General features: G+C 39.7%; 1 protein-coding gene across 2 annotated transcripts in view; it reads right to left on the reverse strand.

Annotated features, from left to right (window-relative positions):
* The window catches only part of MND1 (meiotic nuclear divisions 1), a 42434-nt gene that overhangs the window by 2977 nt on the left and 12978 nt on the right, over positions 1-26479 (reverse strand). For both annotated transcript variants that reach the window (XM_061373839.1, XM_061373829.1), the window contains 2 exons: positions 19552-19626; positions 17845-17959 (listed from right to left, as the gene is read on the reverse strand). In XM_061373839.1, the coding sequence (XP_061229823.1) occupies positions 17845-17959; positions 19552-19626 (190 nt within the window). The remainder of the gene's footprint in view (positions 1-17844; positions 17960-19551; positions 19627-26479) is intronic.

Genomic DNA, 26479 nt, shown 5'->3' on the forward strand with positions numbered 1-26479 from the left:
GTCATTATTCCGCCCTTATTACTTCAGTAACTGATGTGAAAAATGTTTAAAACAGTAAAATACCATTTCAAAACCAGTGGAGCTTCTAGAAAAGGCCTATAATTATAGGCACAGTATGAAGTGAAAAAGATGGGAAGGAAAAAAAAAAGGGAGTGGATAAGACTGCATTTTTGCTTGCTTGCATACATCAGAAATTCAAGTTATTCCTGACTTGAGAGATACTCCTTATTTTCCTTTGCTGACTGCTTGTTGCCACCCCCACTTGTTCAGTCCCATGACTGGCAGCACTGATAGCATACTGACAGCCAATGGCATTTTGAACAGAACTTCACCTAACGCTACTGAAAGCAAGTCTGCAGAGTAATGGCTTTCAGCGGTCAAGATTTTACATGTGTTAGCAATAATACTTCCCTCAGCATTTTCCTGAACTCTAAAGTAAAACTGTAAAGCTTTATCTGACTCCAAGTACTGAAGTTTGACACAAAGCTACGGGGGGAGATACAGGACAGTATTAAACTCCATGGATCCAGAGCTGCAAGGTACAGCAGCTTGATGATGGATGAGCCAGCCTAGTCCACAGCATCCACCAGGTCTCAGTGGAAAACTGCTGGAAGCAGCTAACCAGCTGAGCTTCTGCATCACACAGCAGCTCTCAGCTTCTGCAGCTTTCAGCACATAGCCCTGTGCTTAAAACCCAGTGACCAGATAGTATGGTGCTTTAAAAAGAAAAACAATAGTGGCAGTATGGTAAATTCTCACCCTTTAAATATTGCTTATGCATGTTAAATTGTGTGTTTTGATGATAATCACCTTTCATGTGATCATGTGTTTTTAAAAATGTGACTTTTTATCTCTGTCAAAGAAAAGGCTGGGGTGATCAACAGATACAGGCTGGGCAACAGGGTGATCAGAATGGCAGTGGCTGCTTATAACTGAGTTGTGGCTAGAAATGAAACAATGGTAGCAAGAGCAGGAAATTATAATGGGAAAATCCTGCAGTGGGCAGTGCCTTCAATGACTTAAATAGCAGAGAAATAACAGAAAAACAAAACAAAACCCCAAACAGAATAAACCGCTGAGATAGAAGTTATAAAAACTAAAGAAGAACTATTTTAACCTTGTCATTCTCTCCATGTACCACCTGGGACTGATCGCAGACTGGCAGCAAAGTGTCATGGTAGAAGTGTGGAAGGATCACAAGCGGAGGCAGAACTTCGGAATGGGGAAGGTGATGTTCAAACAATCTGGTTGAACATCAAAGAAGAGGCTGCCTCAGAGACTGGTAACACACATCCCCCATGTTACTCTGCTGCCAGGGGGCTCAGAGCTGGGGAAATGAGGACTTATAAAGCCTTGGGCACACAGCATCTCCAAGAAATGCATTCACAAGATGCTAAGGCATGTGTTTGCTGCTTGCTATTTCCCATTTACCCCACACACCCATGTGTATGATAGCACCATAGGGATGCACGTATGGATGTACTCTGCCATGCTGACAGTTGCTTAGACTATCAGGCATACTGTACTAACAGCAACGCCAGCTAGCCTGGCAAGCTGCAAGACACCCATGTGTTCTTGATGTCCAGCCTGAGCAAGCTCATGCAAACAAGACAGCTTGCACCTTCTCTTGTCATCAGGTGGGACAGTCACTGCCACTGCTGCAGGATGGCACTGCACTCTGCTTAACCATCGATTCCTTCACTTAAATTTTCCCTTCATATTCCTTTTTCAATCTGGGGTGGGGGAAACACCTCATCCATCTCCAGAAGCTACTACGTCATCACCCCAGCTGTTGCCTCATAGCTATGGGCCAAGCATTTAGCTATCTGAAGGCACGATTTAAGTTCCCTGGGGTCAGGCTCAACCCTCACCTATGGTCCCACTGCAGGATCTTCCTGTATTGGTAGTTATGGACCTTCATCACCTGAAGGCACCAGCTAAATCTGCATCATTGTCAACATCTTCCAGACATGCCTGACTCCACCACAAGAACTGACAGACATGAAAGCATCTGCCCACTACCTACCTTCTAGAAACCTTTCGTACTTGCTTGTTTGGACTTTCATTGGTTTCACCATCTGTAAGTGACTGTGCATGAAGGGTGAGGAAAAGATGAAGGAGTAAAACAGCCATCCCCAGACACTCATTTTTATGAACTGATATAGCTCAAAGACATGCTGCTTCCAATTGCTTATTCTCTAGCTCCACAGCATCACACAGCCATTGGCCTCCTGGTTTTTAGACTGCATTAAATAAGACAGTTTAAGATCTAAAGATGATAATAGCATGAGAACTTAAATATACATATACCAAAGAAGAATCAGGACACAAGCTGTGTGAACTGTAAAAAGTAGAAACTCGGAGACAACACTGAGGGCAACTGGCTAATTGCCAAAATTAACACAACCTTTGGGTCCTGAGCTTGGCTGGAACCCTGCTGACCAGAGCTGCTCTATCAGAGCTTGATTTTTGACAGCTACTAAATAATGTTCCAGTACCAAAGCTGTGCAAGGCAATGAAAGGGTCAAATATGCAGAAAAGGTGAGCAATACAGGAGGCAACATATGCTCCAGATGCTTTCAGATGTTCTCATTACCACTATTAGGCCCTAGTTAATTCTGTAGCTATACATCTGCACAAAAGCTGACAATATATACAACTGGTATCTGTAAGCAAGAGAATAATCCATTGTTCTGAACGTTATGTAGTTATTTCACCAATCTGTGTGATAATGCATCAATAGACTTTCCTGCTCCCATGTGTGCAGGGTACAAGTTATTCACGTGGCTAGGGCACACACCTGCATCCTCCACTGGCTAATTTCAGGCACAGTTAGCATTTTCAGAGCAGGAAAATAGAAGCTTGCATTTTCTCTCCTAAACTGAAAAAAAGCAACCACTGTGAGTACAGCAATGCAAAGCCCAGGAGCAGCATCGCTTGCAACACTGGTACGTTGTGTTAGCAAAACACACCAGGAAATGCACCTTAAACAGTGAAAGGCTAAGGGTCAAAGAGTTAGAACTGACCAGTCTTTATGGAAGTTTATTCTGCCCTGAACCCCAGGCTACCTCTGGGGAACTGTGGGGAACTCAAGAAGCCCAGATTCTGGGTTTTCTCCTAAGAACAGAGCCATTTTCCCAGGCATCTGTGATTGTCCTTACCACAGAGACAATCCTTCCTACCCCCTTAGAGGAAATCAAAGGTATGGAAAGGAAGGTCCAGCAGCAATGAAAGTCTAAAAATAAAGTGAGGGAGGGTTAAAAACATGCTTTTAATGCAGGCGAGTGACATTCTACCAGTGACCTGCAGGGACTTGGGAGCAGATCAGGAGACAGTGCTAACAAAAGGGCATGTGGACAGCCAGAAGAGGTGCAATAAGAACCCTTCCAAAGCAAATGGACATACCTGGTGAGGGGCAAAGGGCAGCAGCACAAAACATTAACACTGCAGTATTTCTGAACAAATCTGAACTGGCAATACATATTGGCTCAAATCTTAACACAGGAAGGCCACATTTTTCCTGATCTGACTCAGGGAGACCTACAATCATTCTCTGCATATTGCAGAACTACAGCCTCCTCTTTCCTCTTTTCCTTCTTCCTTTCCCCCAGATTTGCTCACTTTGTTCCTGGAAGGGGGTGGTGATGGTGATGGTGGAATTAAAGGTCTTATTTGCATTCCAAAATGGAATAGCAAAGCCTGTTGAAGTCTCAGATACTGCCACAGGGATAAGACCGCTACATACCTTATCAACACAATATACATATACTTCAGGAGACTAAGACTAGATAGACTAAGTTAGTCTTTCTATTAGACTTTGGACACTTCCATTCAGAAACAACAATTATGGTAGCCACAACCACCACCATTTCCTCAAAAACTTTTTTAAACCTACTTTTAGGTTCTTTCTAAAAGCTTAAGTCCTGCACGTATCATTAAAGGAATACTAAAGAAACAGTTACTGAATAGTATTCAAAACCAAACAATCAAAGGTAACACATTACAGCTCCAATAGCTGTACTAATAAATAAATGAATAAATAAATCTCAACAGCAGGAACGTGCTCCCATCAACCTACAGACTCGGAAATTAACAAAGAGCTGTAGCTTTCTTTCCTCTCCTTGTTTCTACCCTGGCATTTTGAGGATGACTTTAAGGATTACTGTAAGTAAACAAAGTTCTCGGGCCCAGGAACCTCTATTTCTACAGAATAACAAAACTTAGTTATTTTTATAAAGCTAGCACAGTTTGGTGCCAGTTTTGACCTACTGCAACTAATGCCACAAGAACACTGTATGCATTTCCTCACTCGAAAGGCACATGACTGCAGAGGCAATTAGCATCTTTCCAAGAAAACAGTCACCCATTAACCTGTGGGACTGTTAGCAGATACATGCGAAATACAACTGCAGTCTTCAGCATGTGGGCAAGGGAGTACTTTACAGTGTGAACTGCAAATCTTCTACATGGAATGCAGAGAACAGCTGCAACTGTTCTCAGGGGCCAGTGAGAAATATTAGCCCAAAGAGACCCAATCTCTCTCATGAAACTGGTCAGGGTAAATTAACTGCATCAACTGGATTTGAATTCCAGTAGTAATTCTTCATCCATTTACACTGAATTTGAACATGAAAAATGGCAACTACTGTAAGAACAATATGTGAACTCAAAACTCCAGTGACTCTGATTACCCATTGCCTTCTGCAGAGTTATGCATTCCTCTGCTCACAGGCTGCCCTCACTTTCCAGAAACACTGTTTACCTTATGTCATCACACTATGACAGATTTGTGTTTCCCCACCTCTCTTGAGGACGTATCATTATAATACCCTATGATGCACAGTTTCTGAAATCTTTCCCATTAGTGAAAACGTCCTATGCAATTAAAAAGCCCATCTCTAAAGGGCAGGCTAGAAGGTGAACATACAAATTATACACTCTGTCACCCACAGAGAGTACAAAGGGTAATTGCCTAGTAACTCTTACTGATGTATTCATCCACAGACTGACACAAGAGACTGATCAAGACACTGTAGCTTGCCACTGGCAACTATTTATGGCAACGATGTGATCAGTTGGCTTCTTTAAAGTCCATGTTTGAGTATGCTTGAGACTAAGCAGTCTACAACACTGTCATGGGGTAGTTCACAACATACCAAGAACAGCTTTAGAAAAATGTTTTGTGACCAAGTATTAGGCGAAGATACCTCTGCACTATATGCAATCTTTACCTTCCCACATGCTTCCCAAAAAGGTGTTTCCTCTTATAAGCAGAATAAAGAGCTCTTTTGCAGAAGAGTGATAGCACATCAGATTCTGTCAACTCCTTTGAATCCAAAATAACACATCATTCTTCCCCCATACTCCAGTATCCCACATAACACTTATCCCCACGATATTAATCAACAGGTCACAATGCTTCATAATTCATTACTAAATTCAAATTAATGCATAAATATGATTTATTTAAATAACGTCACAAATTCAATAGAACTATTTATACTGGCATTCATTTATACTAATTCATAAAAAGCAGTGAGCTTCAGAACTACAAGCAAGTGCTGACAATTATGAATCCTACCTACTCATGTACAACTATTTTGAAAACCACAGAACACAATATAAGCCATTTGTGATAGAAAAATACTAAGAAAATTGATATATGAATGAATTAGTATTTCAGCTTCACAGCTGTATGTGTATGTATATATATTTGTATATAAGTATGTATATATATATACATATTTATATTTGCTTGAAAATAAACCTGAGCAAATACATAACATAGTGTCAGTCTTGCTACATGGTGAGACATGGCAGTGCACAGGAAAACTACTAATAAGCTGATCCACATATCAGGAAATATGCTTTTAAAGGGTCTGAATCTTTGTTAGTGTGTTTGAAAAAAGTGTCAAGTCACATCAGCAAAAGCTCCCTCTGTCCCACATGAAAAGGTCACACTGTCAAATTTCATCAGGATGTACACAGTGTCTCTTTGAAAGAGCATCCAACAGAATTTGTCAGAACTGCTACCAAAAGATGCATCTAAGCAAAAGGCATGCTCTTGCACTTAAGTTGATTATAATCACAAAGCCACAGAAAAAAGACCATTCACCTTTCAAGTATTCTACCTGAAAAAGTATTCTGCTGAAATCCTAGTTGCTTAGCTAAAATACATCTATTCCTATGCAAAGAACAGAGGGAAGCAGTGTGCTTACAAAAGGGAAACAAGCACATTACCTCTTGATTCAGGGCTCCCTAACAACACTGTTTTTCTTTCAGGGGAGAAGTCCTCCCTCCTCACTTTGTTTACTAATAAACTCCATACCCACTGCACTGCTAAAGGAACTCACAAACTTCTGTGCTGCTGAAATGCATTTCACCAGGAGGCCCATCCCAGAGCCCCATGGGTTTTGTCTAGCTCAGCATGTCACTCTGCTGCATGCCTCGTGTCACGGAAGCTGCAGGTAAGAGTCTGGAAGGCATCACAGGAGGTCCTTCACCCTCTGTAGCCATGATTCAATACATATTCAAACTTACCTATGCCAATTCTAAGGTATTTGTAGCCTGGTTTTAAGGTTCCAGTGTTAAGGCTTTTACAATCTTCCCAGGCAATCTAGTTCTGTGTTTGATTATTGCAATCATTAGAATAGTTTTTCATCCAGCTTACTTTTCCTGTGTAATTTAAGGCTATCACTTATTGCTAAGTTCTCTGTGAACCTGAGCAACAGGCTATACCTTTCCTTTTTTAAAGGACATACAGAAACCCACCAGAAACAACTGTCTTTTGAGCTCTTTTTTTGTAAGTTTTTTTCTCCTAGAATGCAGCTTTTCTATGTCTGGTCTTTTTACTCCACTCTTGAATTCTCGCTAGTTATATACCTCTCAAATATGATATCCAACACTGCTGCACTGATACAGCTGAAGCTCCACTAAAGCCAACCTGAGTAGAAAGATTTTTTTCATACATTTCATTGCTGGTTTCCACATCTTAGCATGGCAATTTTGCTTTTCACAAGAATGTCTTAAAAATCAACCTGTAAAGTACTATAACATCTTTTCAACACACCCCCCCTTCAGCAACTGCTCCAGATAATTTGCATTACACAATATCCTTGAATGTGCTTATGTCCTTGTGCTTGCCACAACTGACTTTTATTTGGTATTTTTTTTAGATCACCTTTACAATTTGTCATGCTCATTTTGAAATCTCACCTTGTCCTTGGTCCATGCAGCCTCTCCTAGTTTTGCCATGTGCAAATGTAACAAAAGTATGCCTTCTATTATCCACCTCAATATAAATACTGAGCAGAAGCACAGACCCTATTATAGAGCTTCATTGATTCTACCCCATTTCTGATACTGAATTACAGATGAATACACCTTGATACAATTATAGTTTTAGACTTACACTATTGCAGTTTCATTAGGATTGTATTCCCCTACTTTCCTTAACACAGTATCATCCAAAACCGAGGCAAAACACCAAAGACAAACTTCTCCCAATCTACAAAGGTCTCTTACAGTGGCAAAGATAAAATCTGTTTCTTCTAGGTGTTTCCAAATGGGTTTTTCTGATACTCTGCCCTTTTCAGTGAAACTAGCTCATAAGATGTTAAAGTGAGGAAAAAAAAAAAACACTGGAAGTACTCTGAAATATACCACCAGTGCCAAGATTAGTCTTGCAAACATACAACCTGTCCTGCAGAATGTCTGCAGGCAAGTAGCAAAGTACAACATATCAGTGTATCTTCCTAATATAGATTCCTAACCTAGATAAACCCATAATGAAAACACAACTTATCCCATAACATATGGGAGACTTCCTAACATATGAGATTGACAACACATTTCTCATCTAACTTAACAGGTATCTTGCTAGAGTACCCGTTTTATTTAAGCAGGGTGTTATATATATATATATATATAACTAAACAGCTGATCTTCCAGCTGCCTCTGCGTGTTGAAGTAAAACCCCACTGACAAAAGACAACCCATTTTAAAATTTATTCCTTTTTTTCACTTAACCAGCTAAAATGCAGCTTCATTTTTAAGCAAGTTGGCCCAAGTTGACACTCTCCCAGAAGATTAGCCTTGTTAGCATTCGCCTGAGGTATAAAAACACATGTGTGTGTCTAAATATTTGGTCAGTTTTTCATTGCAGAGTAACCTCTTAGCTGGAGTCCAAACTTTAGGCTAAACAGAGACAGAAAGCTTATCTGAAATACAGAGAATTAAGGCCTTATGCCAAAAGCCAAATGACCATGCTGAACTTCAGCCAAAAGCTCCTTATTTCTCTTTAAGCTCTGTGCCTTTGGAATATATGTGCACATATATCTTAATCTGCATCATTCTACCCTGGTGCTCCTTTGCTCATTATTCATCATGGCTGTTACAGTCTCCTTTTTTCCAAGTGCCAGAAGCTACTTACTCCTGTTCCTCTCTGAGTTCTTACAAAATCCATTTTCTACACAGTTCAACTAATTTCAGAGTTCAGGAAGATGCCCTTTGAAGATGTGTCACCTGATGTGCTCCTAGGTGGTCGGAAGATCCCTGGTTGATCTTTAGGGGAACTACCGCAAGACAAAAAATTCCAGGAGATGCATGACAAATTACCATATAGAATGGTTTTAGTTGGAAGGGGCTTTAAAGATCACCCAGTTCCAACTTCCCTGTAATGGTCAGGGATACCTTCCACTAGACCAGGTTGCTCAAAGCCCCATCCAACCTGGCCTTGAATGCTTCCAGGGATAGGGCAACCACAACATCTCAATCAGTGTCTCATCACTCTCATAGTGAAGAATATTTTCCTTAATTTCTAACCCAAATCTCCCCTTTTTCAATTTAAAACCATTCCACCTTGTCCTATCACTATATGTCCTTGCGAAAACTCCTTCTCCAGATTTCCTGTAGTCCCCCTTTATGTACTGGAAACTGCTCTAGAGTTCTCCTGGAGACTTCTCTAGGCTGAAGAAACCCAACTCTCTGAGCCTGTCTCCATAGGAAAGGTGCTCCAGCCCTCAGATCATCTCTATGGCACTCCTCCAGACTTGCTTGTGTTGGGGGACCCACAGGCATGAAAGCCTTCTGAAGAAGCCAGCAAAAGCCATCAGACACACTCTTTGGTGGAAAGAGATTTTAAAGACATTGTTGGAGTCTACCACAAGCCAACAACATACACACCAAAAGTTGCTAACTCCAACTGATAAGTTGTTCTTATCACTGGTGAACCACAGCAGAGGAATTAAGGGCAAAGGTGAGAACTCTTTAAATTCACTTCTGTCAGGAAAGGTCCTTAAACCACCATATTATGGCCTCCTGTAATCATGGCCAGATTTTGCTCTGCAAATGTTTGGCCTGCCAAAGGACCAGCATTTTCAGTAACCGAACTGCAAACAAGCCTCCCTTGTTTCTAAAAGACAGAGTGAAAATCGGAGAGGATTAAAATAAATGAGCATAAATACTGCTTAAACTTGCAATTCCTTCTCACTTGCTACAATTACCAAAGGAGCTTGGAGCATTAGTGATAAGTTTACGTTTGTAATTCCAGTCATTAGTACCCTGTTCCTTTTCAACGTAACAGTTAAAATTTATGTGTATTGTTACTGTGTGTAACTATGATTATATACATTTATATATTTATTCTTTATTCTTTCTAAAAATTATGTTTAGCTTTGGTAAAACATTTTGCTTTGTCTTTTAATGCAGCTTTTGAACAGGTAATTTAATTTGCCAAACTTCCAACTGAATGATAAGCCAGTCAAAGAACAGTTTAGGGAGTGGAGGAATCAAAGAAAATACCTTAGCTTGATGCAGTTAGTCAAGGAAATGTGTTCTTTCATTACGGATGCACTTCTATATACATTCTGATACTCCATGAGGAAGGAGGAAAAAGGGGGTAAAAGGGGGAGTGGGCTTTCTGGTTTTGTTTTTATTAGTAGCAGGTAGCCCACAAGTTATGGATGTGAACATACATTATCTATTTCCTGTCATACCCTCACCCAGATCTTCAGGAGACGGAATATATTAAATATACAATTCTCTATAAAGATGAGACTAAGTAAAAAAAAAAAAAAAAGGACTGCTTACTTTTATATCTAGTATTTTTCTGTGTACTTTAAAGCAAGCTTAGTTTAACCCTCTAAGACTAACATAACTGTGGGTGGAGACACAAGTCTAACTTCAAAAGAATGACTAATTTCTAATTGCAGATCTCTGTTAATGGTATTGATGCATAAACCATAAAAACACAGCTTGTGTCTCAGATGCCAGGTGCATATTTCATGGTCAGTACCTGGAAAACATCCTCTTAATTGCATACTGAACATACTGAATCTAGAAGTGATTAAAACCCCACTCTCTGTATAGACTTGATCTGTACCCTACTAATCTTGTGGCACCTAGACTGGGCTTAAAAGTATTTGTAGACGTTTGCTTTTCCAAATGAATCATTACATTTATAAAAATAGCTACCTAATAGTTCATTAACTGAGAGCACTGACAAGGCCCTTTAGGGCAAATAACCTGATATGTTTTCTAAACAATACTCTTTGCCACAAAATTAAAAGAAACCCCATTAAGCCATTTCGTATATTATCATCATTTTGATGAATTTTGAGTAAAACTGAAGAAACTAATTTTAAAGCCAGGTTAGTCTAATCTTCATTTAATTTCTTCAATATTGTTTCCTCTCTGGGAACAGGGACTATTCCCGGTATTAATAAGAAATCTCCAAAAGAATCTACCACTAAGGTTTTGTAACATTAAATACATCTGTACCTATAACATACATTCAGTCCAATTTGAACATAACAGAACTTAATAGCTGGGTGCATCAATAAAAAGAACCACAACAAACCAAAACCTAAAAAAACCCCAAACCCCAAACTACGCACCCCACAAACCCAGCAGCTAAATCAACATTACCTTTTCAGCATTCAGCCTTAAAATATTAAGACGAATGAAGAAACTGCTAAACTATTTTACCATACTGTCTATATACCCCAATGTAATTCTTCACATCAGTATGTCAAGCTGAAGTTTTCAGTGTTTAGACATATCAGAATTAGAAATTTTTGAGGTATCCACAAAGAAAAAAAGACACTTTCAGGTACATACTACATAAAGCATGGTATTTTCATGGTATTCAGTAAAGTCTGGATGTTTTCCCAACATTTATTTTCATACAGCCAAGTAAGTATTAATCTTATGAAATAATCTAACCCTGAGCTGGACTGGTAGCAATGCCTCTGAGATCACACTTTCAGATTCAAAAGGAATCTGGATATTTGTGGTTTGAAATCCTGTCCATTTGATCCACTTACGCCTTCTACAGGATAAAAATAAACAAAGAGAGCAGAAGTAAAAAAGTTGACACCAAAATTGCTATGCTACACGTGTTGTATCTGGCAGTTTGCTGATTTTTGAGAATATAGCTTGTCTTGAAATGTTCAGATCACCGTTTCAAACGTAAAAGCTGAAGACAAAAATTAACACCAATTGGCCATTCTAGAAACATGCTAAATAAAACAGGAATTCTGACAGGCAAGACCTAAGACCAGCCCTATAAATATCAGCAATCATACCCCATGGAAGTCGTTTGCATCAGTCAGTATGTAACTGCTTGCGAGATTACTGTCCTGTGCAAAGGCACAAACTAAAGCATGGTTACTGTGAAAAAAACCCAGCTAAGACCCAGCGATATCTTAATATAATAAAGATCAACATTCCTCTAATTAGTGAAAGAATGAGAAGTCTGAAATTCTAAAAACGTTTATTTTACAGTGAACACTGAAAATGTTTAGGTGTTGGTAGTTGCAAGCTGGACAACAACTCAGAGCTAAATCCATATCATTTCTATATGTGGGCTGCCAGACAAACCTTTCTATAAAATTAATTGTCAAGAAAATTGTATTAAGTTCCCTAACACCTCTCTCTGACACGCAGAAAGAATTAAATTTATGCAGCAGGTTAATCCTGATGTTCTGTGGAGATTTTTTTGTTTGCCTTACAAAATTATGGATAAATTATGAACTACTGAAGGCTTGCATTCTCTATGCCTTTGTCCTTGACCATAATCTTTAGGGAATCTAGCAGCATCACATGCATCCAACTTTGCATACACATGTGGTATGTCATATAAGCCTTTCTCCCAGAGGAATAGAGAATCTCTTCTCTATGACTGCTTTCCCAGGACAACAACCTCCAGCCTACAAAAATATGCCTCAAAGTTGAGAAACAATGGATTAAAAAACAAGGATTAAAAATGTAATGAAGTGGTACGAAATCACAGAGGGTTTTTTTGCACCCCCAACCCCCTGTTTTTTTCTTCTGATGACTGTTGGCAGTTTTACTGCCTTTAATGTTGAGGAAGAATTTATTACTCAATCCCAACTCACAAAAGATGGCTTAAACAACATTTCCAAGTGGCAAAAATAAGCTTTAACCACTGAACTGCTGTGGTCATTAGACAAATCTACATATTTTGAGATTCTAGTCATATTTTCACAATACCATACACATAAAAAGGAATTAGCCAAATATATCCACAAGACCAGACTATTATGTAGCTTCCTCTAGTGGTCAGTCCCTAAATCTTGTGTCTTCTGCTATTTACTGTAGTTAATTTTATATGCAAATACTGAAATTCTGTGTTCTAATGCTGTACATTTGGGAAGGCATTAGAGTTTATACTTCAGCTCTCTAATACAAAAGCCAAGGAAATCAAGCCAAAACATACAACAGAACATTTGTTACTGATACTGAAAGGACAAACAGCGAAGTCAGCAAAAACTAGAGTTGGTATTTTAGTACTCTGATTCGCCCCCCTGTGAATATGCATTATATTTAGTTACTAGGCCAAACATGACTTTCCCACCACAAGAGTCAGGAAGCAAGACAGATGTTCAGCTTTTAGTTGAGTCTTCAGATATTTGCTATGAATCACCCAAACTTTGTTTTGATCCTGGAATTAGTGTGTGTTTTAACAAGGCTTATCACTGTACAATAGGTTTGTTCCTGCAATGCTCCTTTTAAGGCAAGAGCAATTAAAAAGGCTTAGCAAAGCATTCACCAAATTTGAAGGCCACTGAAATCAGATGACAATTTGATATACCACTAAAATACCAAAATAAAAATCAAGGCATCTCTAAGATACGGGATTGGAAATTAATAGACTGAAGTTTTATACTGAGCATCAGAAATACTTCTTTACAGGTTTAAGTCAGTAAGAAAGAAGAGGGAAAACCAAAACGTAGAAAGTGACAACTGTCCATTACAAAATGTATTACACTAAACAATCCAACTCAGAGTGTCATTATAACATAATGGCCATCTCTGACTTCTGACTCAAAATTAAAATAAGGTAGACTTAGTAATCCGCTCAGATGATCTAACTGAAAATAACCAGAAGGATTATTTAGCTTGTACAGCTAGTAGAAAATGATATCACTCATGCAGTCTGAAAATGCTTTAAAATCTGAGAACCAGTAACTGGTTATAAGGCTATTGTGTGAAATAGAGGCAGTAACTTTCATGTCTAGCTAAACACCTTCCACTGCCTCAGATTCTTTATTGCCTTCTTACACTAATAGTTGTAACTTCCTGCATCTTGTTTTGTCCTTCCCCACACTCTGGAACAAAATAAATGCCCCCTAAACTTCCCCCAACCCCCCCCCTTAAACTGTGTAAAAGTCCATTCAGCTTTGACAAAGACCTCAAAATTGACATCAACATTTATTCATTTATACATTGCCAGCAAAAGTGCACATGGCCAGTGCAACAATGACTGATGAAACATAAAATGAAGCAGAAACTTTTACATCAAAGGTTAGGGACTAATTAGTTTCAAAACACTACCACAATATTCCCTGGGAATCCTACAGTCAGCCCAACAAGACTAGCCTCACCAACACCCTGGACTGCTCATCCCTCCATTGCAGACTCATGTGGAGCTTCCACACACTTGTAACAAAGAAAAAAAGAAAAAGACAAATGCATGACCAAATAACTAACCTTACATTTCTTTCCCTCTCTTCAGGATATTAGCCTCTGTGTCACCAGCTAATGCAGCTTGCCCTAGTATTCAAGCTGTGATTTGCTCCTTTGTGCCTAGTATTTAGGAACATGCCCACTGTCAAAAAAGAGGGCACTCAAAGCATTCAGTGCAATGCTTACTATAAGGGTATCTCAGCAGTTAAAATACCTGGCACTACAAATCCATCTCTGCTGTCAGTATCTGCCTGCCCTCATTCATTTCTACAGCTGGAATCAGCTGGAAAGTGTCTAACTTGTCCCCAGGAGAGCACACAGTGAGGGATTTACAGCACAGTAACTAACCTCAGGTCTCAAGTTTGCTTATTCCCTGGCATACCATTAAATCCTTGGGGAAAGATAACACAGCTGACAAAAAGTGTCACAGCCCCTCAAAATGAATAATATCTGTCCAATTTGGGGGTGTGCTACCAACTCTGTTTATGTTTCTGGCTTTCTTTCAGCACATTTTTAAAGCTATGGACTTTGTTAGAAGAATAGGGAAAGAAAAAGATTCAGTCAGATATCTTCTCAGAAAAATGTCTGTGCCTGTTCCTCATCACTCTAATGGCATTTTGCCATTACACAAATGAATATGCAGTGATGTTTGGGTAGCAACATAAGAGCCTAATAAATAAAACATGAAAGTTGAGGTAGAGAAAATTCAATAAAATTTCATGCATGCTTTTCATTTTTCATGCTAAGGATCAGAATATTAAGTATGTTTCAGTGCCCGATTCTGCATTAAGTATTAAAGTCACTCACCATTCCTTGTATTCCATTAGAATTAGAAACTCCAACCAAAATCCCACGTCAGAGACAGTACAAACAGTAACTCAACACTGCAGTAACATATTTACGTATAAGTGATAATTAAGTGTCTCTAATGAAATGGTTACATTCGAAACAGACAAGACAAAGTAAGTAGAAAGATACCTGTTTTGACAGCATGGAATTGAAAGTACATGGGAGCCAGAGAGTACTCTTCCTACACTCATTCTAGGGTTCAGTACACTTGGAAGTTAAAAACTAATATGGTTCTAGAAAGAATTATTTTGATGAAGCACTCTATAGACAGATAGGAAAAGCCTCATGCTCACAGGCCCTTGTTCTCATGGGGGACTTCAACCACCCTGACATCTGTTGGAATGACGGTACGGCCTGGCACAAGCAATCCAGGAGGTTCCTCAATTGTGTGGAAGACAACTTCCTTCCGCAAGTAATAGAGGAGCCAACAAGGAGAGGTGCCATGCTTGACCTTGTCCTCACCAACAGGGAAGGGCTGGTTGGAAATATGACGCTCCAGGGAAGCCTTGGTTGTGGTGATCATGAGATGGTCAAACTCGAGATCCTCAGGACAGTGACAAGGGCATGCAGCAACCTCACTGCCCTGGACTTCAAGAGAGCAGACTTTGGCTTCTTCAGGGACCTGCTTACTAAGCTTCCACAGGATATAGCCCTAGAGAGCAGGGGGTCCCAAGACTCTTGGTTGATATTCAAGGATCACCTGCTACAAGCTCAGGAGTGTTGCACCCCAACTAGAAGGAAGTGCAGCGGGAGGGTCAGGAGACCTCCTTGGATGGATAAGGAGCTGCTGAGGAAAATTCAAATGAAAAAAAGAGGCTTATAAAAGGTGGAAGCAAGGACAGGCCTGGGAAGAATACAGGGATGTTGTCTGGGAAGCTAGGGACCAGGTTAGGAAAGCTAAGGCCCAGTTAGAATTAAACTTGGCTAGGGATGTGAAAGATAACAGGAAGGGATTCTATAGGTACGTAGCAAATAAAAAACAGACTAGGGACAACGTAGGCCCCCTCTAGAAGCTCTCGGAAGAACTGGCTACACAGGATTTGGAGAAGGCTGAGGTTCTGAATGACTTCTTTGCCTCAGCCTTCACTGCCAAATGCTCTGACCACACCACCCAAGTCTTGGAAGGCAGACGCTGGGACTGTGAGAATGAAAACTTTGGGCCCACTGTAGGAGAGGAACTGGTTCAAGACCATCTTAAAAATCTGAACGTGCACAAGTCCATGGGTCCTGATGAAATCCATCTGCGGGTCCTGAAGGAGCTGGTGAATGAAGTTGCTAAGCCGCTGGCCATCATATTTGAAAAATCATGCCAGTCAGGTGAAGTTCCCAATGACTGGAAAAAGGGAAATACAACCCCCATTTTCAAGAAGGGGAAAATGGATGACCCAAGGAATTACAGACCAGTCAGTCTCACCTCTGTGCTTGGCAAATCTTCAAGCAGATTCTCCTGGAAGGCATGCTAAGGCACATGAAAAACATCAAGGTGCTTGGTGACAGCCAGCATGGCTTCACTAAGGGGAAATCCTGCCTGACCAATTTGGTGGCCTTCTATGGTGGGGCTATGAAACGATGGACAGCGGTAAAGCAGTTGATGTCATCTACCTGGACTTATGTAAAGCGTTCGAGACTGCTCCACACAACATCCTTGTCTCTAAATTGGAGAGACATCAATTTGATGAATGGACCACTCGGTAGATAAAGAACTTGCTGGATGGCTGCACACAAAGAGTTGTGGTCAGTGGCTCAATGTCCAGCTGGAGACCAGTAACGAGTGGTGTCCCTCAGGGATCAGTGTTGGGACCGGTCTTGTTTAACATCTTCATTGCTGACATGGACAGTGGGATTGAGTGTGCCCTCAGCAAGTTTGCCGATGACACCAAGCTGTGTGGTTCGGTTCATACGCTGGAGGGAAGGAATGCCATCCAGAGGGACCTTGACATGCTTGTGAGGTGAGCTGATGCCAACCTCATGAAGTTTAACCAGGACAAGTGCAAGGTCCTACACCTGGGTCGGAGCAATCCCAGACACAGCTACAAGTTGGGCAAAGAAGAGATTCAGAGCAGCCCTGCAGAGAAGGACTTGGGGGTGCGGTCAATGAGAAAATGAACATGAGCCAGCAGTGTGCACTCGCATCCCAGAAAGCCAACCGTATCCTGGGCTGCATCAAAAGGAGTGTGACCAGAAGGTCAAAGGAGGTGATCCTGCCCTTTACTCAGCTCTCGTGAGACCTCACCTGGAGTATTGTGTGCAGTTCTGGTGTCCTCAACATAAAAAGGACATGGAACTGTTAGAACAAGTCCAGAGGAGGGCCACAAGGATGATCAGGGGACTGGAGCACCTCCCGTATGAAGAGATGCTGAGAAAGTTGGGGCTGTTCAGCCTGGAGAAGAGAAGGCTGTGTGGAGACCTCATAGCAGCCTTCCAGTATCTGAAGGGGGCCTATAGGGATGCTGGGGAGGGACTCTTCATTAGGGACTGTAGTGATAGGATAAGGGGTAACAGGTTAAAACTTAAACAGGGGAAGTTTAGATTAAATATAAGGAGGAAATTCTTTCCTGTTAGGGTGGTGAGGCACTGGAATGGGTTGCCCACGGAGGTTGTGAATGCTCCATCCCTGGCAGTGTTCAAGACCAGGTTGGATGAAGCCTTGGGTGATATGGCTTAGTGTGAGGTGTCCCTGCCCATGGCAGGGGGGTTGGAACTTGATGATCTTAAGGTCCTTTCCAACCCTAACTATTCTATGATATTGATTCTAACACATCAGAATATTTCAATTTTAGGATTGTCTGTTAACTGCTTAGTTGCTGCCAGGGTAAATATTGATAAAACCCCCTTACAGCATATACACAGATGAAAAGAAATGGTCAGTGTATCTGTACTGCTTGCAGCTTTACAAAGAAAAGCAGCTGTTGCTATTGTTTGACTTACCTCTCCATACCAAATTTTAAGCTAAAGAATTGGAGAACTTAAAATGAACTTTTGCACAAAAAACAATATACAACTTACGCATTTCTTCAATGACATCTGGGTCACATTCTCTGTATTTGTCTATTTCTGCCTTTAGCTGCTCTTTTTTCTGTCGAAGGGCAGCAAGTTCCTCTATTAGAGCTGCACGTTCCGCCTGAGGATTCAAAGTATGTTGGGAAATACAAAAATAAAAATAAGTAATTATTGCCCAGAACCTAAAAAAAAAAAAAAAAAAAATCTAAAAGCTCTTTCATTACTGCCTTCTGTCAATGAACCAGACTGGAGAGAAAAAGAGATAAGCACAAAATGGATAAACAAAATTTTCTACAACCTCTGAACTCCTGACAAACTCCAAACAGATATTTTAATTGTTTGGCTTAAAGGTTACATGGTATTTAGGAGTGCTAGTCTTGTGATTAAAGACAGCATTACAGAAAACCCTATCATTCGCATTTTCCCAAATTAGGATGCTGCATATGAATACCTTATGAATTTATTATTCACTCTTTTTCCACACCATTTAAGAGTAGTGGTCTTAAAAATAACTTGAGATATTTATGATACGGTAGCCTTTGCTGGGAGAGTATACAATATCAACCTCAAATACTCTATTGATCAATGAGAATTTTCAGACACTGACTCAACATGAGCCCTCCTCCCATAGCCAACTCAGCACATACTTCTAATTCAGTCTGTAGTAACAGCCAAAACATTGTAACTGGCTGATATTCAAAAGAACTCATGCTAGGGCACTGGGTACCATAGAAAAGCCAGGTTGCCATTACAAAGTCACGCTATCTCCATGGCAGCCCAGGAGCCTCAGGTGCTTTATTGTTTGTTTTTAGTGTGCCTTCCCCCCACCCTGAACTTCTGTATTCACAGTGCAAAAGCCAACAGTCTGGACTCAGCACGTCCTGAAAATGCAGATTGGAAATCTGCTCCCAGATGCTTCGGCATGGAGGCCAGCTCCTCAGAAACCTAAATCTTGATCTAGATTTTTCAGGACTTCTTCCTGGTGTATAATCCAGAGCTAAAATGCTGGAAGCATCAACCAGAACAGGATTTCCAGGACCAGTTGCTTCTTGTGACGAGGGCAGGTCATGTGGTGAAGAAGCCCCAGCGTCTCAAACAGTCCAGTTTGAAACCTGACAAGCACAACTGCAGGAGAAACTTGCCTATGATTTCCCAATTACAGTTAAAACCACAACGTTCCTATATAATATTTTGAATGCTAAGGTTTGGCACTTTCCTGCAAAATCTAATTCCTCCTGAAAGCTTCTAGCTATCTCTACTTATACATTTATTTACTGGAAGTTTAAACCCCTTTAGACTCAACATCTCTAAACAAATGAACACCTTATAATACCGTAGGAAGTACTGCTAACTAGTATGTTACTTAATATGTATGGTAAATATGAAGACTAAATATCATTTTGCAGTGTTAACAGCTTCAGCATGCAAACAGCACAAGGTTACATGGCTGCTCAGAATGATAATTCAGAAATCTAACTTAAAAGACTAAAACCAAACCAAACTAACACCTAAGTTTACAGTTACTGGATTTGGCAGTTCAGCAACCATTGGCAACTTTGGTACATGCCTCTGGGTAGCTCAAGTTTTTAGATTTAAAGATATCTTAAAAAGCCTGGAAGATTACCAGACTTCAGACAGTCACACATTTCTAAACTATGGATACCTGTAGCCCTATTTCCTGGTAGGAATGCCTCCCCCACCAAAGCAACTTACAGTATCTTCACGTCCAATTTTTGACTTCTCAATGCTTTTCTGTAAAGCCTCTTTTTTCTGATTGCTTTCAGCAAACTGGTAAATGAAAGAAAGACCAAAATCAACCTATTTCAGTAACAAATATTAAACATACCTATAAAACATGCATACACAGCAACATATTTATATAAATAGATGAATATACATTTTTAGCTATATAAATTTATATATCTTTAACTTGTGTAATAAACACAAAATAAATACTAAATCAACCTAATTTAAGTCTGAGGCTCTGAACCACAGGAAAGAATCACAGGAAGCAACTTAAAGTCTAAGAAATTTTCACTCCCGCAGCACATCACCTTGTTACGCATTGCATGTTCAGCAGGGGACCAAAATGCTATTTCATAACCTGCCATCTCTGTGCAAGGGACTCCATGATACAGAGGATCTGGATTATATGATTTCTTCTCCAGCTCTCCTTATTCAATGGAAGCAGTAAGGTGCAGCAGATCCACCTGCTCAGCTGCTAATACCAGCCTTCCTAAAGACTGATGCACCATAGGCATGGCCTCAATCCTTTCTGCATACTGGTGTATAGAAGCCTTTATAGCTCAAACGCATGTAAAGCCATGTCCCCTATTTTCTGTGCTGCATTCACACTGCTAGACTTCAGAGTTCCCTTTCTTCAGGCCTGAAGCAGAGGAATCTCACAGACGTTGCATCTCACAGGGCTGGTGTGAATACTCTCCATTTTCCTGTTATTCCAGGAGGACTCATTCATAAAGAGATGTCTTCATTAACCTGCCACCCGTCTTGAGCTAGGCCCTTCTAGTTCAGTTGGAATTTTTTTTAGAGACACTTTGGAAACTCTTAAAATAAGCAGGATTTATGAGTTGCCCCTTAGGGACACAATGCTCAGCATTAGCCAAAGCACCCTGAAATATTAAACGAGATTAATGAAACTGCAAAAAAAAAAAAAAGAAATCTAATAAAATAGTTTGGAAATAAGTTACTGCATTTGAAACCAGCACAAAAGAAAAAATAAAAAAATAAAAAAAACCACAAAAGAAGAAACGACAGTATGCTTTGTAAGTACTCAATCTTTGGTTTAGCTTTAAGATGTTCTGAGCAACAGTCAGCTAGAAAACTAGTATATCAGACTAGTCATGAAGCTTACGAAGGTGACTCTCAGAGCCCAGGTTTCATTCTGCTTTCCATCAAAAACTCTCACACAAAACCTCTACTTGCATATTCCCTTTCTCACTAAGGATCCCTCTAAATACAAATGCATTCCTTTACATTTTTTGCAATCCCTAGCCTTGATAATATAACCATATCATTTATATTCTTGTGCAGCTGAAACACCACAACCACATTCATACAATGCAAACAGAAATGTTTAAGAGCCATAATCACTTATCAATTTCTATTTAAACTCATGCTTAGTCTGTATTTTTCAGAAATACGTACTAAAATGTAAATGCATGACAAATATTAGGCAGAGCTTACTGCCAAGTCTTAGAGATCAGCCATAACGGTAAAAAGAAGCTCTGTACTGGTGGTCCATATAGATTAGGACATCGCCCAACTGCAGCTCTCTGGGTTTAGGAGCTCCTTATATATAGTTCAATGATTAAACATTAATTGCTCTTTCTGGACCAGAATGTGTTCATGCATGCGTGAGCATACATGCAGACAAGGGGGTCTCCTTTCAAAAAGGATGTTTTGGTTTTTCTTCAACTTGCATAGAAATTATACTAATGGTAGGCATATATAATTTGGGGGAAAGTACGTCCAGCTGTTTACTCATTGCTCTCAATGCAAGTAACCACAGAGGCAGTGTGGGTTCCCGTATGCGGCTTGAAGTACACCAACACCTTAATTTTGTGGTTATTTAAACAGTACTTTGTCAGGGTTTCCCACAAAATTCTTAAAGATGTGTGTTAGTCCCCAAATGATGCTGTACTACAGAGAAGCATATATACAGTTCAGAAGGGGCCAAGTATTTAAGTGCAGTTTGCATTTCATGAAGTCCAAGGAAGACAAACACCAGAACACACATAGTTTAGTGTCTCTGAATAAATAATTTTTCTTGCAGAGGAAGTACAGAAGCCAAGGAGTTTATCTAGGCCCTATACTGCAAGTACAAAGAATAAGCCAACACCTTGTGCAAGGGAAGCCATAAAGGTGTTACTTTCTGTGTTTTTTTCATATTCATGAAGTTATTTATGAGTATACCTGCATTTTTTAAAATGGAAGCACAGAATGAGCTCTCAGGGAATTGCACTAAAATCATAATAGCTGGTTTCCAGCTTGGAAGCATGTTTCCCAGTATGTTACTATTTTATGGATCCTCTATATTCCACAGCATTTAATCATGAGACAGCACGACAAACACTAAGAACTACAGAAATTTCTTAGATTCTAACCTGCACAACATGCAAGGTTGCCATGCCATGAGGTTAGAAAATCAGAATATCTCTGTCTGAGAGCAATGATGATTTTTATACAGTTTTATTTAAGGTTTTGTTTTCTAATCTCACAGATTGTAATTTCTGGTGGAGCTTTTTGTTTGTTTTATTCTGTCTTCACAATCAAGACTTTATCAAATAGAATGAAACCACAGCTCTCTGTGTATTATTTAGAAGTCACAGTGGGTATTCCCATGACAACAACTAACAAAGTAAAGGAACAGCAGAAGGAGGCAAGGTATTGAAAAACACAAACATAGGACAAGGATGCAAAGGCAAAGGAACAGATGGCCAGGGTCTGTGCAAGAAATCTATAACAATGGGAGAAGCGGGAAGCTTTGAATATAGAGGTGGGAACACCGTTGAAAATAACTGTACATGAAAGAAGGGAAGACCATCAGCAAGGATAAAGGAGTCTGAGGAAGGATGAACACAGATGATACAATACTTAATTGAGAGGTAAGGACAAATGGCAGATGACAGGCAGATTACAGGGCATTAAAAAAGAAAGGCAGAATTTGCAAGTGTTCTGTGTATGCATAACAGCAGAGGATCACATCTGGCCAAACACAGTGTCTTACTTTCCCACTCACCAGCTGCAGAAAATCCTGACTGCAAAGGTACACAGTAGCAGATGGAAGATTTCAATCCCTGAAGCAATCTTGGGACATTTTTCAAGGTAATCAGCAAATTATTTCTCAAGAAACATCAACCATCCTGAGAGAAATCTGACTCCTGCTAATAGCAGTGGGATTGATCTGGAGAAAAAAGATACTTACTGTCTCCCTTCTATGTTTCTTAGAAGTGATGTCTGGCCTGACACATGAACAACTTTCTGTCACAGATGTAACTGACCAGGTGGGGAAAACAAGTGCAAAGATATGCTCTGCTGTACTAGAAACTTTCATATCTCCAGTCTGACTGCTCCAAATCAGCACATGATAAAGCAAGGTGCAAGAAACCTAGAAAAATGTCATCTGTGGGAAAGCTGTCTGAAGGAGGAGGAGAAACTAGATAATTAGAAGTCAAAAGGTAAAGAAAAAAATCTCAACAAGAGCATTTTCAGTGTTGCCAAAACATGCTGGGACCCTGAAAGAAGACAGTTTAATGAAGTAACTAACTAGCATGTATAAAACAGGAAAGCTGGGAAACAGTTCCTTTAGTTTTACAGACCACTATGGTCAGTTAACTGACCACTGCCCTAGCTTCAAAACAAATTCAATCTGAAGTCCCCCAAAGAGATGTTCTTTCTTACATTTCAACAGTCTCACAATGTTTAGCTATACCTTTGTGCAATAGTTTGCATGTGCTAAGTGCTACGTGCTGATGATAATGATCTGTTCCATCACTGGCCTCAGGGTCTGGTTTCTATCAAAGGATAAGATTAGATGTACACAGATAATTTATATTATACTATGCATACATCATTACTAGGATTTCACTTTGGCAAGCTCGTGATGTACACTTGGAAGAGGAACATTTAACCCTGACACGCAATGGCAGCAGGTTTCAGCTCTCCTCCTTCTCAAAACCTGTCTGATACTGTCCTAGATCTAAATGGCTGGATTTTTATTCTCTAGCAAGAGTTTTTGCTGGTCATATTCCTTCTGGTTCCTCATTCTTAACCACTGTAACCACCAACATCCCACCAAATATGTAGCTTGCCTCCCTAGCATATTAAAATACCTACAAACCTCGAGTAAGCCACGCAAACGCAGACCATGAAGTATGTACACTGGACAAGAACCAAACCAAGGTCTCATATGCTAACCACCAAGAGCATTCACAGCTGTTAGTCCACTGTCATTATGGTCTTAAAGAGAATTATCATACACTCAAGTGTTCTTTCAGCAACACTCAACTAAAAATTGTATTAAAAACTACTGGTATGGTGAATGCTACTCACCATGGCACTACAGAATAGTAATTCAGGACATCAATTTTTTTAATTGTTTATAATTTTGCAGAGTTATTTATTTGGGGTTTGAAGCTCACAATACTTTGCAAGGCAAGAGCTTCTTTACTTTTAGCTTAAACAAAAGCATTTCAAGAGTTTTAGGGTGACATTTGTTGTAGATGGGTGTATTTCTTTCCTATATTAAACCTAACCCACCACAGAAAAACTGAAATAGAACTGACAGAAGGCATGGAGAGAAAGTACTTCAAAGCATTCCTCTAGGTTTTAAAGAAAGATAAAAAAATTTAAAGCCAGAAAGCAGACTAATACGGAGAGTAAAAATGCAAAGATTAACAGCCATAGGACAATCTGAATATATTGAAAACAGACCTGGAGTGTTAAAAGAAAGGCATAGAACATTACTAAAAGAAACTGATCAGCAATCAGTATTATTGACTAAAACAATAAAACTTAGAAGAAGGGGAAAAAAAAAGGTGTAGCACCTCCACGTGCAGAATTGCTTTATAAAGTACTAAACAATAAGCATACAACTACTGTTTTTACAAGTACAGTCACACATACATACTTGCCAGGGCCTCCAAATATACAGAAGTAAACTTCCAAACTAGCTAATTGTGTTCACAGTGCAATGGAAAGTACTACCATGAACTGCAGTATGGTCACTTCTACTCTGCTCTCAGGATGCCTGTGTACCACTCATATAACCTACCTAGTGAACTCAGTTACAGTGGGAGCAGGTCCCAGGCTCACTGAGACTTCAGTCAGGTGCATGATATACTTAGTGAAGCACAGACAGCAAACATGCACTTGTTATGTAAATACAATTAAAAGATCTTTTTATGTTTGTGAAAGGGAAAGAAGCATTCAATGTCTTACCCCAAGTCACTGTAAGTCACTTCAGCAATATGCTGGGACTGAGGAGGAACATGACAGAAGCAACTGGGAGACTGCAATGGTTCAAGAAATACAGGTAAGAACAAGAATAGAGATTAAAGCAATTTTCAGAAATTGAAGAACTGACAATGAGATTTTTTTTTCAGCAAGAGAACACCATAAAATGGATGGGAAACAGCATAGAAAAAGAGAAGAGACTCAAATAGGCCCACCATATTTGTGTACTCTTTCTTAAATACTACATTATAGGTATACTAGAAAAGCATTCAATTCAAGAACTCTCCTCTCGTTATATACGCTACAAATTTTACCTTAAGAAGATTACCTTAATTTTAATGAAATCTTTGAAAGAGTCAGTTCAAAAACTTAGGAGAATGTAGGGAATAATTATCTGATAAAAAGGAGACCCAAAACACATTATATTTGCTATTAAAAAGAGTCAGACACCTAAGCTAAGTAAATGAAGGATTTTTTCAGGGAACTGACTGAACAAATATCTGACTCTCCATACAATTGTCCAATAAAGCACTACAAAGACTCTCAGAAAATAAGAATTCTGAAGTTAGATCTCTGCATTCATAAGCAGTACATACATGTTTTGCTAGGAAATTCATGAGGGTAAAACCAATTTACTTGCCCCTCCCACCGAAACACAATCCATTGTGTTTCAAGATTAAATGTAGGTTTATAATCCTGATTTACTAGGCATGCTAACACATGAGAGTGAGATTGAAATATCACATAGTAAATCAGGCATGGCTCTGTCCTCGGGTCACACTGAGGATGAGTCCTTCCTGCAATTGCTTTTGGGTAAAGAAAACAGAACATGTTGGGTAATCAGAACAAACAAATGAGGAACTCCCCACTCCACTGAAACCTTCACCTATCCATGTACAAACCTGATACTGCTAGCTACAATTATTTTAAAGATTATTACAATACAGTTAACCACTCTGCATTAAAAGTAGCTTTTAATTCCATCTTTTTAGATTAGTTAAAAGTTTACTTAGAGAAGATATCTTGCAATGAGCTTTTGGTTTTGCTTCCTTCATTTGCAGCACCATTCGGTGAGTACTAGCTATACAACAGAAAATAACTACTCCAGGCCAACCTCCTTAACAGACAAAAGGTGAAACAGTCTTGCAGGCTGAATGAAAGAACTGAATTTCTCTGGCTGCTGTCAGAGTTGGCATAATTGGCACAATCAGAGGAACAGATGGCTGCCTACTCAGATACAAATATCAAGAATGCCAAATCAACCTAAAAAAACAACCCTAAAACAAAAAACCAAACAAAAACCCCAGCAACCCTGTTTCACAAATGCAGCCTAAAGCCTAACAGGGAAAGCTGAAAGAGCCAAAAGGCATTGACATGACTGACAGGGCTATAGAAAAATTTGATACCTGGACAAGAATAATGATTGCTACTGCACACTATTGTACTTTGTAAGCCTACAAAGTCCAAAGTGATAGTTAACTGGTCTGTTCAAGGTAGGAAGAACATGGAGAAGTATTTTCCCATGGAAAGGAAAGGAAAGGAAAGGAAAGAAAAGAAAGAAAAGTTCTTTCTTTTCCCTAAAGGGCTTTTTAAGATTGCTGTCCTGACCAGCTGGGCACTGAAAATGCCTTCAGGGACTAAGCACAGACAGTCCCAAGTTAAAACA

This window comes from Neopsephotus bourkii, unplaced genomic scaffold (assembly GCF_033783945.1).
Source record: "Neopsephotus bourkii isolate Nb327-2 ecotype Australia unplaced genomic scaffold, CSIRO-AGI_Nbou_v1 NB_168, whole genome shotgun sequence".
Classification (NCBI taxonomy): Eukaryota; Metazoa; Chordata; class Aves; order Psittaciformes; family Psittacidae; genus Neopsephotus; species Neopsephotus bourkii.